The sequence below is a fragment of the Marmota flaviventris genome, chromosome 16 (genome assembly GCF_047511675.1).
Source record: "Marmota flaviventris isolate mMarFla1 chromosome 16, mMarFla1.hap1, whole genome shotgun sequence".
NCBI lineage: Eukaryota > Metazoa > Chordata > Mammalia > Rodentia > Sciuridae > Marmota > Marmota flaviventris.
In genome coordinates, this window is record NC_092513.1 from 43209633 (window position 1) to 43226246 (window position 16614).

General features: G+C 39.0%; 1 protein-coding gene across 1 annotated transcript in view; it reads left to right on the top strand.

Annotated features, from left to right (window-relative positions):
- Cdh2 (cadherin 2) overlaps positions 1-16614 on the top strand; it is a 211673-nt gene that overhangs the window by 178218 nt on the left and 16841 nt on the right. Inside the window, exons 12-14 of the mRNA XM_027935651.2 lie at positions 321-554; positions 855-1088; positions 3320-3459. Coding sequence (XP_027791452.1) covers positions 321-554; positions 855-1088; positions 3320-3459 — 608 coding nt within the window. The remainder of the gene's footprint in view (positions 1-320; positions 555-854; positions 1089-3319; positions 3460-16614) is intronic.

The window sequence follows — 16614 nt, forward strand, 5'->3', positions numbered from 1 at the left end:
ACACAGTGCCTGGAGGAGTGTGATGTGCACCGACCCTGAGTAATGGACAACAGGGCCAGGAAAAGTGTGGGATCCCATAGAGCCTGTCGTCACCATGCTCACTCCCTACACCGTAGCATGGCAGTTCAAGGTCATGCCAAGAGGGAAGAAAGAAGTGGACTTGTTCTGAAACAGTCCATTCAGATACTGTGACAGCTAGATTTTTCCAGGGTAACACAGTGATCAGGGCAAGAAGGCTGGACGTTTGAGAATTTCACTGTAATTGAGACTTATTGGAGAGAACTGTTCAGCATCCACTGTAATTTTTCCTCCCTTTTTAGGAATTCCTCCTATGAGTGGAACAGGAACGCTGCAAATCTATTTACTTGATATTAATGACAATGCTCCTCAAGTGTTACCTCAAGAGGCAGAGACTTGTGAAACTCCAGACCCCAATTCAATTAACATCACAGCACTTGATTATGACATCGATCCAAATGCTGGACCATTTGCTTTTGATCTTCCTTTATCTCCTGTGACTATTAAGAGAAATTGGACCATCACTCGGCTTAATGGTAAGAACAGGTTAATTATTTGAATATATGTGCAGTTGAGAGGTTTTGAAACCTGGTATGAAAAGTTAATTTTTACGTGCTTCATAATCTTCTCATTAAATATATTCTAAAAGCTACTTAAAGTTTAAGTAAAATATTAAGAGCTCTTGAAGCCAAAAAAAAAAAAATGTTTTCATAATGCTGCAGCATTGTGATTCTCTTTATATATACAGTCAGGTAGGAGACACATTCTGGAAAAGGCTGGGTTTTTGTTGCATTAGGTATTGATTATCAAACTGTATTTTTCCTCTTTTTGTACAGGTGATTTTGCTCAGCTCAATTTAAAGATCAAATTTCTTGAAGCTGGGATCTATGAAGTTCCCATCATAATCACAGATTCTGGTAATCCTCCCAAGTCCAATATTTCCATCCTCCGAGTGAAGGTTTGCCAGTGTGACTCAAATGGAGACTGCACAGATGTGGACCGGATCGTGGGCGCAGGGCTTGGCACGGGGGCCATCATCGCCATCCTGCTGTGTATCATCATCCTCCTTAGTGAGTACTAGTGTCGTCTCTTGGGTGTTAATTCCTTTGGCTTCTGGGATGTTCAGCAACGGAACTTACTTCTGTTGCCCTACAAAGTAACCTAAGTGGTCACAAATTGAACCCAATGCTCAGTCCTGCCTTGACTTGGGAGTAAGCTCTCCTTGACCTCTGAGCATTGCCTCTTCAATCATAAACAGGACTACCAAGTCCACCTGAGAATGGAAAGCCTTGGAGCATTCTTCCAAGCACTTACAGGTTTTCAACAAGCCTCCCCAGAATACTTCTTCCATGCCCTCTTGCCATTTTCTGATGCTGATTGCTTGGGGAGCTGTAAAACTCTTTTCGTAGAAAAATGTTAAACAGTCCCAAGGTTGAGCACTTATCTTATGATTTGAGTATGAATTTATGGCATGTGGTTGATGATTTAGGAAAATAAGTATATTGCTTTCCTTCACTTTCCTCCGTACAAAGCACAGTCAGCAGCCTGCTCCAGTCAGGCGAGGATCAAGGTATTTGTTTCTGAAGGGCTGCACCAAATAGTGAGAGATTGTACTTCACACACAGCACATTTGATAATAGAAATGATTACACAGCTCAATAAATTGTCTGTCTTTAGAGGAAGTATAGATTAAGGAATTGCTCCTTTTTAAGATACTTGGCAATCTTTGGTTCAGTGGAATGCAAGAAATTAACCACTGGAAAGTACTTTAAGAACCACTTCTAAGCATGCAGGTTAAAAGAAGAAATTGCCTGGGCCTTGTGTTTTATTGTGGAATAGCAGCAGGACTTAGTTTATTGTGCGATCATGCTTATGCACCAATCACTTTCTTGAAAATGTTGGCCATTTCTTTTATGTTTCCTCCATTTACAAGTGTTCTGGTAATTTAGAATTCTGTCCCTTTATTCTAAGCAATTACTATAGAAGCCTGAGCATTTTTTACTTCCTGTGTGGAGACTACTTTGGCTATAATTTGAAACCTGCATGCTATACTAATAATCCACTTGCTAGATTTAGCCCTGGAACAATGGCAAATGAGATCATGTATCTGGCTTTAAAAGGAGGATATTTACTTTTATGGCCAATAATAAAAATGTGCTCAAATAGGAGTCATTAAATCTTTTGTTTCAGGATGTAAACCGATACCCTCAGATTTTAGACAGAGCTCATTCCTAGATGTGCACTTAGGGACGAGTTTCACTTTCCACTGAAACGTGGCGTAGATGCCAGCCTTATCAAGAAAGACTTAGGTATGATGGATTGAGGCATGGAGAAGTGACTGTGGCATTTTGAAGGAAAATGAATTGGTGCTGATTTTAACATCAACTCTGGAAAATTTATGGTTCCAGTCCTGGCACATAAGTGTGAAGCATGAAAGCCTAATATTATTTTAGTGCTCCAACTAATCCCCTCGTCTTCTTAGCTGAAACATGCATTTTGATAGAACAGAAAATGCAGAATAGTGTGGCAGGAAAACACAGCCCTTGGGAGTCAAGGAAAATCTCAAGATGCTATTCCTGATCTAGCTTCAATTTTTTACCCAAGTCATCTAAACAAGCACTTGTCACCTTGTCACACCAGAGAAGTACCTTTTTTTCTTTTTTGTACCAGGGATTGAACTCAGAGGCACTCAACCACTGAGCCACACCCCGTCCCTATTTTGTATTTTATTTAGAGACAGGGTCTTACTGAGTTGCTAAATGCCTTGCCGTTGCTGAGGCTGGCTTTGAACTCGCAATCCTCCCATCTCAGACTCCTGAGCCACTAGGATTATAGGTGTCCACCACCATGCCCTGTAGAAGTGCCATTTTCTGTGAATTTAGAATTATAATGATGAGAGACGAATCTGCATTAAGCAGTGTCATAATTTATCTTACTGCTATTTTGTGTCTTCAGAATTTATGAAGTATTATATTAAAAGTATCTGAAGTATTATACTAAGGCCAAAATGAAGACCAAAAATGATACTGTCCCCATGCATAGATAATGAAATTAAGGACAAGGATGTTTACCCCAAGGGGTTTACAGGACACCAGATCATGGAGCCCAAGTGGTCACAAACTGAACCCAATGCTCAGTCCTGCCTTGACTTGTTTCTTTAAGTCTCTGAGGCCAGAAATAAGTAATAGGGTTGGAAATGGATTACAAGCCTTTGACCCTTTTATATATAATTTATTAGTATTGCAGACATGATTAGATAGCTCTGACTTCCAAATGATGCAATTACTGTGTTCCTATCTAGTCCTCGTTCTGATGTTTGTGGTATGGATGAAACGCCGGGATAAAGAACGCCAGGCCAAACAACTTTTAATTGATCCAGAGGATGACGTAAGAGATAATATTTTAAAATACGATGAAGAAGGTGGAGGAGAAGAAGACCAGGTGAGCAATATTTTGAATATTTTGTTTATTTGTTTGTTTGTTTGTTATATCCATTCTACACTTGCTGTTAACTGAGGATGGAAGATATAGGAAAGGCAAGTTCAACTCTTTTCTTTTTTAATATTTAATTTTTAGTTGTAGTTGGACAAATACCTTTATTTTACTTACTTATTTTTATGTGGTACTGAGGATTGAACGCAGGGCCTCGCACGTACTGGGCAAGCACTCTACTGCTGAATCACAACTCCAGCCCCAATATTTTGAATCTTTAAAAGGAAATTTTATGACCATATGGATTAAATGGTGGGGAAAGGGTTAATACATGGGGAAAGAAAATGGAATCAGGTTTCTTTTCTGTTGTCATAGAATCAGTCAGTTGATGAATTCTTTTCTGTGTGCCACACATTTATTGAATTTTTTGAAAGCCCCAAATGTCATTGTATTTATTCTGTAAGAAAATCACTAGTGGTGATTCCAGGAACCTGGAATTTGAACCCAATTCCTGTAATATATGTACGAATGAAAATACTTTTCTTCACAGTTTTTATTTAGTCATTTGAAATATAACTGAAAGTAGTTTTTACCTTGAGATCTAGATATTTGTGTGTATGGTAGAAAAAGCACTAAACCTATTCATTCCAAACCATTGACTAAGCAAAGTTAATATTCCAGGCATGATTTTAATCTCAGATGATACAGAGGTGGGAAGAACCAACAAATATTTTCCTTCAAGGGTCTTACACACACAGAGAAATATTTGAAGTTAAAGCCAACATAGGCCATCTTTGTGTCCATAGTGTCTATCACGGTGTCTGGCTCATAGTGGTTGTTTCAATAGCAGTCAAAATTTCCTTCTTGCTATCAAATCACAAAAGCTTCAGAATCACTGTGTACCTGTGGAACTGCAAACCATTTAAAGGATGAAAATTACCAATAGATGAAAAACAAACATCTTTGTGTGTTCAGAAGCAACATTTCAGACATTTTAATAGCTAACCATTATAAGTTCTATACTACATACCAGACATTCTGCTGAGTACACTAAATGTCATTCTTTTAAATCTTTAAAACCTGTGTTGTTACTGTGAATATTTTTAGTGATAGAAAACTAAACCTAAGTTGGATTCTAAAAAAACAGGAAGTAACACATGGAGGATTTTAGTTTAGGTTTCTCTGATGTCACTGACTAAACTATATACTATATATTATAACTTGACTGCTCTGATATACTTGCTCTTGAAATTATCTGGAGATATTAATGTAATCCAAGAGAAATCATTAGGACTGGTGTTGCCTAGATACATTTGATAACTTGGTCATTTCTACTTACTAAAACAAAAGCCAGCAATAGCAATCTGAAAAGAACTCAGAATTATTGGGTTTTGCATTATTATCAGTAAATCAAAATGTACTTTGTCTTAAATATATGGGTAGACATCAGCAATAGGGCTGTAGACTTGAATAAAAGCAGATGTTCACAAACTTATTGTTTCTTTTGCCTTTTCACTCTTTTGAGGAAATGATACATCACTTTGTGTTTTGTAGAGCATGCTCATTCCCTCCCTTATGTTTAATCCTTGTTTTAACCCTTTTATATTTGCACAAAATTGTGTGATTTGTTCCCAGTTTGTAACTCTTATGGCCAGGACCGAAACTCACATTTTCTCATTTGCTTGGTTTACAATACCTCCACTCTCTCATTTAGAAGAGATGCCTCTTCAAAATATGTTGAAAACTTGACTCAAGCGTATAAAGCTGTTTTGAATGCTGACTAATTAAAATGGCTCTATAAATATACCCCAGGGTTTCTTCCTTATAAATGACTTTGAATTTTAAAATTCATGTTTGGCTTAATTCTTAATCTATCCTTTTTGCTTTCCTGGGCTGTATTCAAGATTGACAAATGTATATTGATCACATTCTCTCAGAAACCCTCTATTTTCATTATTTTATTTTTTCATGTCAAGGCATAAACCTAAAACTAACTCAATGAAACTTCAGTAAAAATAGTAATTACTGCAAGGTCCTCAGTAATAACTAGATTCTGCACAAAAACTGGTCCAGAGGCAGGACCAAAATAGTTCCCAGCATCTTAGAGTGTGGACCAGGTTACCTGAGTCACCTGATCTGAATCTTTTTCTCCCTTCCACATCAATTCTTTCAACAAATAGTTTAATAAGGGTCTCTTGTAATTATTTCAGGAAAGATGTATTTATTTTATTGACTTCCTCCACTCAGAATGATGCCTGAGATCAGATGGTACAACTTACCCTGTGAGGGAAGGGGATACAGAATAATTCAGAAAAATAAAAGACACGGGCCTCTAGGAGTCAGACTGGCTCAAGATCTAACTACCGATCCAGTTCCAGTTTCCTTCCCAAGTCATCTGGGCAAGCACTTGTCCCTTGGAAAAGTGCGGTTCTCTGCATTTGGGAGTATAATGATGCCTGACCAACCTGAATAAAACCTCAACGAAACATTAACTTACTGCTGTTTTGTGTCTTCGGAATTTATGAAGCAGAATATGAAGATTTCTTAAAATTAACATCATAAATCTTCAACCTCTCCCTTTCCTGATCTCTAAAGTTTCGCAGGCTCCCACATAAACTCCTGGGCATGAATGTGTTGCTTCCTATCCACTCGTCAAGTAGTTTGAAGGTTGTTCTGGAACTTTCTCTGCATTGTATTCCATGGCTAATTTATTTAGTACTGGTCTTCCTCGGGTGTCTTTGCAGCTTCTTGGTTCATTGATGGTATCTTAGTTTAGCTCGAGACCCTCCACTTGTCTTTGGTCTTCTGTTTTGATTTCCCTATGTAAGTCCTCACTGTAGATAATTGTAATAAAACAGTATAATGCATTTGTTATTCATCTAATTTTTACCTCAGAATAACAGAATGAAACTTGTAGTTTAGGAATGTACACCCTGGGTGCTGCCTCCCCGTCTTCTAAGGTGGTTCATGAAATCCATTCACTTACCATCATCCCAATGTTGCTGCCCTCACTTAAGGTGGGTCATCCCTGTCCTACCTCATCTTCCTGTCTCTGGCTGAACACCCTCATCCAGTCTGTGGCATTTATCAGATCCAGACTTCTTCCTGAACATGTCGCTTTTGGGGCCCTGCACCCAACCTTTGGTGAATGCCCTTGTGCACTAAATAGAGGTCCAGGGGAAGGGGTTAATGGAGGGCATGAGTTCCCTTGGGACGCAGATGCATCAAGCCTGTCCACTCATGACCACTGAAGTGTTCTTCAGACTTTCAGTGATTCATCCTTAAACCTTTTAACAGCAGTTTCTTTTTTTTTCTTCCCTTCATTCCTTTCCAGGGATAAAAGCAGCTCTCGGTCCTCTCTCTCCTAGAAAGGGCTTGTCCAGTCCTATATTTTCGTTCAGAGAGGCCTCATTTTGTTCTCAGCTCTCTTAATGGTTTCACAAAACTGTGATTTGGTAACTTGTCTGACTTGTTCTTGGCACTAGAATGTGAATAAGAGCCTCATGACCTTCTAGATAGCCCAGCCAGAAGCAAAAGGCTTCCTTCAGGTCTGAATGTACCCACCACTCATATCAACCTTTGCAGGAGCCTACGGGGCTTCCTCTGTACCTCCAACCAGATCATAGGTCTGCTACCAAAAGCAACCAGTATTTTATTATTTCTATCACTATAGATTAGCACTCCCTATTTTTTACTTTTATATAAATAGATAGCATTGGCACATTTGGGGCTGGCTTCCTTAACTCAACATCATACCCACGAGATTCCTCTATATTGTCTGTAGAAGTAGTTCATTTTTTGCCATTGAGGAATAATATTCTGTTGTAAAAATTAAGCATTAGAATGATGATTACTTATCATTCTATTGCACCTGGACCTTTGAGTATATGCAGTTGGGTTATTATGAATAAAGCTCCTATGAACATTGCTGTGAATGTGTTTTTTGGTGCATTTCTCTTTTGTTCATGTGTGCAAAGTGAGCACCATCTGCCAGTTTCCCAGAGTAACTGTAAGTTTTTCATCTCTCCTTCCCACAGTGTATGGAATTTCTAATTGTCCCACATCTTCTTCCTTAGCACTTAGATTTTTCAGTCTTTTTAACTTAAGACACTTTAAAGCTATGGGTCTTACTGAGATTTAATTGGGATTGTCCTGGTATTTTTGTTGCCATATTTATTTATTCATTTGTTTTGGTGCTGGGGATTGAAACACTGTACCACTGAACTACATCCTATATCCACAGACTTTTTTTTAATCTTTTTACATTAAGACAGGGTATTTCTAAATTGCTGAGGCTTAGCCTCAAATCTGTGGTCCTCCTACCTCAGCCTCCTGATTTGCTGGGTTTAGAGGCATGTAGCACTGCACCAGGCCCCATGGTTATGATATCTTTCATGAAGTTTCTGTTCAGCTTGTCTACTCTTCTATAGGAATGTCTCTTTTTCCTTATTGATTTATAGGAGGTCCTTACAGAAATGAAATCTTTGTCAGATAAATGCATTGCAAGGAACTTTTCCATTCAGTAGCTCACTCTTTTCTTCTCTTTATATGGAGTCTTATGATGAGCAGAAAGTTTTAATTTTGATGAAGTCAAGTCCACTTTATTATTTTTTCCCACCATGCTTAGTGTTTTTATATCCTATTGAAGAAAACTATTATCTATTTCAATGTAATGAATATTCCCCCAAAATATCTTTATATTATCTTATTAAAGCTCTATAATTTTACCTATCGTAATTGTGATAGGTAGTTATAATTTTGCCTTTTGTAACTTCCAGATATATATATTTGTAATTGATTTTCTATCTAGTATAAGATATGGATCAGGAATTTGGGGGTTTGTTATGAATATCCAGCTATATTTACTAAAAAAAAGTAATCATGGTTCATTGTCACAAAGCAAATAATCATACATGTGTGGGTCTGTGGGTCAGCTTCTTGCTCAGTTTGTCTAATTTTGGTCTAATACCATATTATTTTAATTATTGTCACTTTCTAAAGGCTTGATACCTGATAAAGTCAATTCTGTAAGAGTATTATTCAAGGTTTTTTCTAAGATTTTTGTTGGATTCTGTTATTTTTTTTTCCTTAAGAGAAAAAAAAATATTTAACAGTCTTACTTTCCTAATTGTATCTAACCTAAGTCCTTCATTGTCTAAAGAGACATTCTTACTTTAAATCTTAAAATCATGGTTAATTCCTGAGAAATCTAACTTGTTGAAATAGACTGTACCTGTCTATGTTCCATAATTCATTCGTGGCTTCCTGTTACGAATCCTATTTCCTTGTAGTGTGCATTAAACCTTTTAGGCAATGTGGTGTAATTCATACTTTTCATTAGTATTTTGAAGATTTAGTCCTTGGAAATGGGTCTGGTGCGATGCTATATTCTAGACAAGTCATAATCAATTTTTATCACACTTAACTATCATTTTACAGAGCACATGTGTCTTCAAGGTGTGGGTGAGAATTATTCCAGAGTATGTGGACATGATTTGTGATAAACAGACACAGGTCTGTCTGTTTCTGTTTGGTGTCTGAGCTAGACAGTCTTTTAATGGATCATTTTTACTACCACTGAATAGTATTCTCTTATAAGAATTAACCACATTTTGTTTATCCAGGTTTGGAGAATTGGTGGGGCTCAGAGGTCAGTTCAGGAAGCTGGTAAACACTAAGGGATGACTTAGGTATCACAAGGGCAAGTCTGTAGCCACAGTCTCAAGGTCAGCCTGAAACTGGCTGAGCAGAAACTCCTATTCTTCCTTCTTATTGGCAGCCAACTGATTAGAAAGAAATCAGAGCAAAACAGTCCTTCACCAGGATAGTCCTTATCTTCCCTGCCTTTGATTAGCATCTCTATCTGCTTAAGTTCCATGCCAAGGTTGCTAATTTCCTTTTTTTTTTTTAGTAACCCTTACTTTATTTCCATTTTTTTCCTCTTTCCACATTTTTATTGACTCATTATAGTTGTACAAAATGATGGGATTTTTTGTTACATATTCGTACACACACAATCCACATATAACAATATAATTTGGCCAATTCACTCCCCAATACTTTCCCCTTCTCGCTCCCGATTCCCACCCCATCCCTTCTGCTGATCTCCCTTTGATTTTCATGAGATTCCCCCACCCCCAGACACACATCTTTCTTTTCCTTTTTCCTCTCTAGTGTTCACATATGAGAGAAAACGTATGACCCTTGACCTTCTGAGCTTGCTTACTTCACCTAACATAACAAGGTTGCTTATTTCTTAGCAAAATAAGATGAGCCTAAGAAAAGAAAGAACAATTCCCCTGTGTCTTTTTTTCCTTTCTTGGGTGTAGTAGACATTCATCAGAACTTGTGGATATTCTGCTCAGGAGGCGGGGTTGGGCCCTTTTTTAATCTGGCCTTGGGTGGGTTCTGGCAGGAGCATTATCTGGCTGTTGTGCAGACACTTTTAATATAATGTCCAGTCTCTTTTCAGAGGGCGAGGTTTCTTCTTTATCTGCTTTGCTATCACCAGCAGGCCTTTTGTTGGATCTGGAGTCATGTTTAATTACCCTCATTAGTAAATGTCCTTCAGTGCCCTTTTGGCCAGTGGGGCTGGTTGCAGATACTGTATCGCTTTCAGTGATCTCTGCATCTAGTTCCTTCCATAGAAGCAGCACTAATAAAATCAGGGAGAATGTATAATACAGCTGATCACTCACTTCCCTGGGAGCCTCCTCTTTTAGCCCCAGGACATAAAACAGTTCCTCCTTGCTCTTTGAAGCCTAGACTTTATTAGGATTGTTCTTATATTAAACAAGCACTTATCTGTTGTGTGATGTTTAGGACACTCAAGACTTACCTAAATCACTTGACCTCAGACAGCATCATTCTCATCAAGTTAGCAAAAGCTGCTATATGTTGTTGCCTGTGTGTTAGACACTGTACTAAGTGCATTATGTCCATGATTTCACTAGACTTCCACTCACAGCAGTAAGAAAAGTAGGCACACACTGTTATCAGGTAGCAGAGTGATGATTAAATCCTTCTGTGCTTGCATCCAAAGAAGCTGGTATGCTCACCACATCTTAGAACAACCTGGGCAAAGCTCATGTTCAACAAAACAATTAAAACACAGCCTGTGGGCATGTCCCCTCCTTGGAGCAGGCTCTAGGACACCCAGCAGCTTCTTTTGCTCTCAGTCTTGGACTTGGAAAGGTTCCCAGAGCCATAGGCTGTTGTGGGTTCTCTTAGTCTATGACAGAAGGTGCTGCTGTTCATGGTGGGGGAGCCCAAGTGGCCATGGGTGGATGCACGCCGAAGCCCTTTGGGCCATGGGAGCAGTGTGAGTGTTGGGGAAGCAGGGCTTGTCATCTCCACAGGCAGAGTTAGCGAAGGAGATTAAAACTGACACCGATCAGAGCGCAGGATGTGATGGAAGGGCGAGTGGCCAACTAGAGGTCCCATGTGAGTTTCCTCCTGATGACTCTGGGATTCTTGTCCTTCATCACCGTATCACAGGTCGATCTTCTCATACCTTCTGCTACCCCATTTCCCCCCAACCTTTGGGCTAGTGAACACGGTGGGTTGCACATTCTAGAACTGAGGACTCTGCCTGAATCCGCAAATTTGATTTCTTAAATTCTACCGATGTGCTCAGGGCTAGTGTTTAGGCATCTGAGGTGGTCTGAACACCCAGAAAAAGCACCTGATAGCCACCCTGATGGTTTGGATGCCAACATCTGAAGGATGGATTCTGTGTCACTTAAAAGTAACAGCTCACACCCTAGGGTCTGTTTATACACAGCCCACGGCTGTGTTTCATTTAGCCAGCAGAATTCAAAAATTGAAAAAATTCACACAAAGTTCTTGTTTCCCAATCCTTTACAAAAATGGAAAGATCTAGAAACGTGGTCTGCGTTCTGACAGGATGCAATTATCAGAAACTAAATAGAAGCTTTCTTCTTTAAGCAAGACAAGCATGTTCCAGCCAATTCTTTCTTTTTCTACCGGACCAGCTTGACTGGTTTTTATTATCAGCCTGTACTTTATAGATGTTTGTTTTTCAGACCCTGATTAAATTATATACTACTTATTAGTCTTTGAAATAATAAAAACAGATTCCTATGAGGAGAAGGTACCATGGAGTTCTGAAACCATAGGATAGTTTTCTGTATTACGGGTTTAAAAGAAAATAAAGTGGATTAGCCACCCAAATATATTTAGCCAGGTATATTAGTTAAAATAGCTTACCACTGTAACTAAGACTTCAATGATGAAACCTAATTGAAATGCTTCATAGTAAATGAGTGGCAGGTCATGGGCATCTGGTGTGAAGGAGGGACCTTTGTTCCACATGGTCATTCAAGGACACCATGTGCCCACAGCTCCACCTCCACGCGTGGTTTCCAAGGCCACCCCATCCATATGGACTTGTAATCACTGGATGGCGACAGGATGTGGAGGAGGATTTAGGGGCCAGGCCTGGAAATTGTACACATCACTTCTGTTCCCAAGTCCCTAGAAAATATCTTTTTGCTATGCCACTATTTGAAAGAGGAATAAATGGGTTTAGTGATCAGCATCAGGTCTGTCCCCAACCCAGGTTAGTTGTCAAGAGTGAGGAGAGTTCTTAGGGAGGTTCTATAAGAACAGTTTTTACCCCACCAATAACAAGCTGCATCTTTCTGAGCCAGAGGAAGTGTGTTCCTAGACACGGTCAAGACAGAACGTTCCACAGCTGATGAAAACAAGACGGGCCTGAAATCAGGATGAAGGGCTCATTACAAACCACGAAGGGTAGCTTTCCTTTATCTGGAGAAAGCACCTGGTACTTTGTATCACTCTGGACTTTCTGTCATTCTCTTTTTGAGCAGGCCTCCCAGCACATGCACATGTCAGTAATCACAGGTAATTTTAGGAAAAGAGGAGAGTTGATAGGAGTTCCTTTTAGTAGCCAGGGTTTCTAGAACTGAAAAGATCCAGATTTAATCTCTGTGTCAGTTGCCTTTTTTTTGTTGTTGTTGTTGTTTTTGTTTTTGTTTTTGATGAAATTGATTTCTCATGTGATCTGTAGAAATTAGTCTCAGAACTTAAGTAAACAAGATCCCAGAATCTCCCTGACACAGAAAGTACGTTCAGCAGAGTTCAGGGGCCTCATGGAACACATAATTCCATGACCTGGGATTTGGCTTTTAGGAATGCAGACTTTGAGAGCTGATGACTCAGTTTCTCCTGTCGTTGCCCCTCCTACTTAGCATTTTAAACTGCTGTAGCAATGAACTACCTCTACTTCTGTACTTACATCTTGCTATATTTTCTTGGCTTAGTCCATGTCTCCACCTGCTTAGCCATCAAGATTCATCTCAAAGGCTGGGGATGTGGCTCAAGCGGTAGCGCGCTTGCCTGGCATGCGTGTGGCCCGGGTTCGATCCTCAGCACCACATACAAACAAAGATGTTGTGTCCGCCGAAAACTAAAAAATAAAAATATTAAAAAAAAAAAAAGGATTCATCTCAAGATACCTTGTTTAGGGGTCCCAGGCTAAATCCAGGCTCTCTCTGTTCTGGGCTCCACAGTATCCATGCCTCTCTATTTTGTACTGTTCAGCCCTAGTCCTAACCTTAGGCTGGTGACAGTAAGACTTGTCTTGGTCATTTTTTATTCTATCATTTGGACAGGTGGCACCTAGCAGCACTCAGAGAATATTAGTTGAACAGCACTGGATCTTCTTCCTGCATTTCTAACTTGGTCTGCAATTCTACCTGCAGAATTAACTGCACTCCTAATCACTTCACTTTAATCCTTCAATATCTCTGATTCCTGCAGGAAATGATGGCACTGTTTTTAAATGCTAGGCTTTGTCGAATACCTATGCTATAACACGTGATGTACTATGGTTTTAGTTTGCATGCCTCTTATGACGTTTTCCCCAAAGCCTCTATGAAGTGGCAATGCTACTAGTCCAGTTTCAAACCCAGGTGTATACATCTAAAGAGTTCGGACTCTTATGCACTGTGCTGGAGACCCTATGGTGGAAATTTTGTTTAGTCTTACTGACTTATAGTGGGCAGGTGATATTGGATAAGACCAGCAAGGCTGGGGCTAACCACAGCTTATTAAATGACCACTAGTAGTCAGGCTTTAGACTAGGCAAATGGTAAGACCCAACTAATTGGCTAAGTGTGGCTTGCAAAATTGAGCACATTAACAAAGTTAAAATCTGGACAGTCAATCTGAACAATCAAATTACCAAAACAACAACATATAAATTTGGACAACAGAAACTAAAATCTGAAATCCAGGCAAGATGCCTAGACAAGGGAATGGAACGTGTATACAAGATAGTTCCTTGGGGCCAAACAGTCAAGAGATCACAGCATGAGCCAGGAGGTCTCTATGGACACCATGCCCATCTCAAGAAGCAACCCCAAGTTGGGCAAACAAGCTCAGCCATCTGACCCAAGTGGAGAATGAATTTGTGTAACTCAACCATGAGGTATTTAATTCCTTTAAATAATTGTTATATAAAATAATTTTGCTTTATAAGCAAACTCTCCAATCTGGACATAATTGGAGACCACTTTCAATGTTTTCATTATTGGCTAATAATGCTTTGTTAATGACATTTCCAAGTTATTCATACATCCACCTGCAAGCAATAGTATATTTTATTTATTGAAATGATTTCACAAGAGCAGAGTTTCACTAGGAATTGGATTAATACATTATCATTCCCTTTTTGCATGCCATTCTCAACACACTTATTGGCATACTGCTAGGCTACAAACAACACATATTCTGGGCTGGTCAGTACCCATCCCTATTGCTTATTAAATAGCTTTAATGTGTATGTGATTTTCACCTGAGTCTTTGCTATTCCTGTCACTTCATGTGACTGAACATAATATTTTAAGTAACTGATTTTAATATTCTGTTTTTAAATGCTAGGCTTTGTCGAATACCTATGCTATATCACGTGATGTACAGGCTCCGTGGGCCATTCCTGTAATCCCTGACTAATCATAAACTTATTATACTTATGTTTGGGATAATGATAATTTATCAATAGCCCTGTAATAACAAATGATAAGGATTTGAATACCAAGTAGGGGTCAGCACTGTGCAAAAGGGGGAAAAAAAAGACTTAAGATGCCAAAATGCTGTTGGTCAAAGTTTGACCAGCATCCATAGCCACCAACTGCCTATTTGTATGAACACAGATTTACTGGAGCAGAGCCATGAGCCATGCCCATTGTTGACATATTTTGTATGCCACAGTGGTAGGAGAATTGAGATATTGCAAAAGAGATTGTGTGGCCCAAAAAGCTTAAAATATTTACTATGTGGACCTCCCAGAAGACGTTTGTTGAGCATTGCTATGGACTTATTAATGGAGTCCTCATTAGCTTTTTGTGTGTGCAAAGGTTGAATACTAACTATTAAGGTTAGCACAGGCAATTTATGCAATCTGCTGAAGGTCACACATTTAAGCTGTGAGGAAGCCAGGCTTTGAATCAAGGTACTCTGACTTTAGAATACAATTTCTTTAAGTCAATACCATGATCTGAAAACAAAACATATTCTTCTTTAGGAAATTCCCGAATGATCTGCCATAATCCTGGGAAGGATTTCCATTCTCTCTCACCATATTCCCCACCAAATGTTGCTGTTTCTTTATTATCTGTTTTTATGTCTCCTCCAAGATCAAATAATAGGTCATGCTAAGATAGAATGACTTTGATCTTTTACTGAGCGGTGACTTTTTTTTTTTTTTTTTTTTTTTTTTTTTTTTGAGGAGAAGTTAGTTCTCAGGGTTAAATATGGAATTGAAGATACACTCAATGGCTATACTTTTATCTTCCAACATAGAGAATGCTTGGGGGCATTAAGGAATATATCCCTCTTGGGGGGCCTGTGACTGAATTGCATAGAAAGCATGGCAAATTACAGCCAGGCTCCCTGGGGCATGCCTGTAATCCCAGCAGCTCTGGAGGAGGAGACAGGAGGATTCGAGTTCAAGGCCAGACTCAGTAAAAAGTGAGGCACTAAGCAACTCAGTGAGACCCTGTCTCTAAATAAAATACAAAATAGGGCTGGGGATGTGGCTCAGTGGTCAAGTGCCCTTGAGTTCAGTTCCCGGTACTCTGTCCCCAAAAAGGGAGAAATTACAGACATTAGGCGAAAAAAGATATTTCAAATTCCCAGAAGCATGTTGTTCTTTGTGAAGGAGTCCCTGTGCTGGACCCCAAAGGCTCAGCGCATCCACATCTTCCTTTCCTGTAGCAGCCCCTCCTCCACAGCTCCTGACATCTTCACTCCTCGTTTCCTGTGATCATTGAGATACTCTACTGCTTTAATGATTTGGAGGTCAGTAACCATGTCTGTGACCCAAGAGGCTCTTCGAAAGTATTTGTTGATTCAAAGTGAATTGTGCATTGGCTGCATTTTTCCCAAAAGAATATGCCAAAAATTCACAATGGGAAATGCATCGTGGTAAAATTTCAACAGTGCCAGTGTTCTGAAACAGAACCATAATTTTTGTACCAAAGAAAGAGCCTTCAGCTCATGCACAATTCTGAGAACAGATAGCATTTTGAAAGATGCTGTGTGGAACCCCATTCACAGGAAGCCAGGGAAGCAGGAACAATGAACCGGTCCCTCATAGTGGGACCTCAGCTTTGTGGAAAGCTACATTGATTTTGCTGGTGAATTATATCCATTTCCTTTCATGTTAATAAAAAATGTCTATGAAAATAAAGAATGGGGGTCTTCATATGCTTAAGTTCTCAAGTTATCTTGATTAAGTTTACAATTCAATTCAGAAAGGCTTTTAGGAAATCTTTTATTTGGGGGGGCTTTAATAATCCATAGGTTTTATTTAGTTTTTCATAGCATTTCACCTGTGTAAGAGGGCTACCATCATAATTATACTTTGCTGAGAAAAATTAGGTTGTAATGTAACTTACATAAAGCTTGCAAGGGTGTTTGACTTACTTGTCAGGAGTTATATAGTTATATGTTGACACCTTATCATTATTTTACTATTTTATTCAATTATTTTAATAGAGAGTGAGATAACAATGTTCTTCTCCACTTTCTATTACTTTCTTGCACATGCCTCAGTCATATTTTTTCCAGATACATTGTTTTTGCTTGAGAATTATATGTCTGTTTTTATTTCTTATG